Source organism: Belonocnema kinseyi, unplaced genomic scaffold (genome assembly GCF_010883055.1).
Source record: "Belonocnema kinseyi isolate 2016_QV_RU_SX_M_011 unplaced genomic scaffold, B_treatae_v1 SchBZDm_1693;HRSCAF=1868, whole genome shotgun sequence".
In the NCBI taxonomy this organism is placed as follows: domain Eukaryota; kingdom Metazoa; phylum Arthropoda; class Insecta; order Hymenoptera; family Cynipidae; genus Belonocnema; species Belonocnema kinseyi.
In genome coordinates, this window is record NW_022873716.1 from 1 (window position 1) to 2470 (window position 2470).

General features: G+C 36.2%; 1 protein-coding gene across 1 annotated transcript; it reads left to right on the forward strand.

Annotated features, from left to right (window-relative positions):
• The first annotated feature begins 1819 nt into the window (after positions 1-1819).
• LOC117182516 (histone H3-like) lies at positions 1820-2230 on the forward strand. The gene has a single exon (XM_033375610.1). The coding sequence runs from the start codon at positions 1820-1822 to the stop codon at positions 2228-2230; it is 411 nt and encodes a 136-aa protein (XP_033231501.1).
• Positions 2231-2470: the final 240 nt, after the last annotated feature.

Consider the following 2470-nt stretch of genomic DNA (forward strand, 5'->3'; position numbering starts at 1 on the left):
TTTTTAATGAAATCACTACACTAGAATCAGACTTAGATAACACTCAACTAGCAACTCCTAAGGAAATAAAAAGAGCCATAATGAGAACAAAATCTAAAAAAGTCCCTGGCTTAGATGGAATACAAAACTTAGTACTTAAATACCTTCCTAAAAAAGCTATAGTCCAAATAACGTACATAATAAACGCGTGTTTAAAGCAGAGTTACTTTCCAAAAGCTTGGAAAAAAGCTAAAATATTGCCTATATTCAAATCCGGAAAAGATAAAACATTTCCAACGAGCTATAGACCTATCAGCTTGCTGGCCACTCTTAGTAAAATCTTTGAAATAATAATCCTAAAAAGACTCCAAGATCATGAACGCGTTAGAAAGCAATTTATACCAGAACAGTTCGGATTCAGAGCAGGCCACTGGACAGTTCAACAGCTAGCTCGGATCACTGATTATATTAGCCTACACTTCAATATGAAACATAGTACGGGTGCCCTATTCCTTGACATGGAAAAGGCCTTTGATACTGTATGGCACAAAGGGCTCATAGTGAAGCTTTACAGATACGATATACCGCTATACCTGATTAAAGTTATTAAAGAATATTTAAGTGATAGGACATTTGTAGTAGAAATAAATAATGAAACCTCGGCAGAAAAACCTGAAGTAGCAGGAGTGCCACAAGGCTCTGTGTTAGGACCAGTATTATTCTTATATTATCATAATGACATACCAAAATCTAAAGATGTGCAATTAGCTCTATTTGCGGATGACACTGCGTTATATTATGCATCTAGACGTAAGAAACAAGCTGTAGCCAAGTTACAGGGGCAAGTTGTAATATTAGAAGAGTATTTTCATAGGTGGAAACTTAAAATCAACACTGATAAGACTGAACTCGTGATATTTTCGAATAATGTTGGTGATAAAGTAGTTCCTAATATAAAAATGTGCAATGAACACATTGTCCCTAAGAAAGAAGCAAAATATTTAGGCGCGATTCTAGACTCAAAGCTTAAGCACACAAAACATGTTAGAATAGCTCACAAAAAGGTCTCGGCAGTTATAGGAAGCCTCTACCCACTCCTCTGTGGAAAGAGCAAAATGAGTGTCTCAAATAAACTTACTACTTATAAAATGATTATTAGACCTATTATGTTATATGCGGCCCCCATATGGGGAAGTACCTGTAAATCAAATATAAGAAAACTGCAGAGTACAAAATAAGTGCCTGCGCATGGCAACGAATGCACAAAGAGTTACGAGAACCTCCACTCTGCACACAAAACTTGGTATCACTACAATTGAACAGGAGATTTGTAAACTAACAATGGATTTCTATAACACGCATCTTTCTACTTTAGATAGCCTAAAAAACACATGTAAATTACAGTATAACGAATTGCCGTTTAATGTTAAATATAAATTCCCGCATCATTTGACACAGAAATAAATCGCGAATACTACTATTAAATTTCACAGTTAAGCTACAACTAAAGTAACATGTAAGTATTGTAAATAGCAGTTCGTAAGTTAGTTTATAAGTTAAATTATTGTATAGGATATTAAACAGGTTGTCTATTCTATTTTTCCTGCCTACACATATACATAATTATATCATAGAAAACAAAAGTATTACTACAAAATAAAACTCATAATTAATTTAGGGTAAAATCGATTAAGATAGGGACCAAATATATATAAATACATAAATGCCACAAAACAAATGTACCTTCAAATTTTATGAACAATAAAGAGTATTTTGAATTGAAAATTGATTGTATTGTATCATTCTTTGAGAACTTGTTTCGAACGCTGCATCGTAGAAAATGGCTCGTACCAAGCAAACCGCTCGTAAATCCACTGGAGGAAAGGCACCAAGGAAGCAGCTGGCCACCAAAGCCGCTCGCAAGAGTGCACCTGCCTCTGGCGGCGTGAAGAAACCCCACAGATACAGGCCTGGAACAGTCGCTTTGCGTGAAATTCGTCGCTACCAGAAGAGCACTGAACTGTTGATCCGCAAATTGCCCTTCCAATGTCTCGTTCGTGAAATCGCTCAGGATTTCAAGACTGACTTGCGTTTCCAGAGCTCTGCTGTCATGGCTCTTCAGGAAGCGAGCGAGGCATACTTGGTCGGACTCTTTGAAGATACCAACATGTGCGCTATCCACGCCAAGCGCGTCACCATCATGCCCAAGGATATACAATTGGCTCGTCGTATTCGGGGAGAACGAGCTTAGGATTGTTTAATACCCATATTCAATCGGCCCTTTTCAGGGCCACCAAATTATTTTTACGAGGAATAATTTTTGTTGTATACATGTCTTCCTAGTTTCATTTAAAAAACGTTCACTCACCTTAAAATTTATTACATTGCATTGCATTTTAAAAGATCTTTATTATTCATGAATTAAAATACATAGATGGTACATCTTTAAGTTTTTAAGAAATCTAAGATTTAGATACATATTTCGCAAAGC

Bases quoted from the DNA above. Each gene is read 5' to 3' on its own strand.
- LOC117182516 (XM_033375610.1), top strand. From the start codon at position 1,820: ATGGCTCGTACCAAGCAAACCGCTCGTAAATCCACTGGAGGAAAGGCA.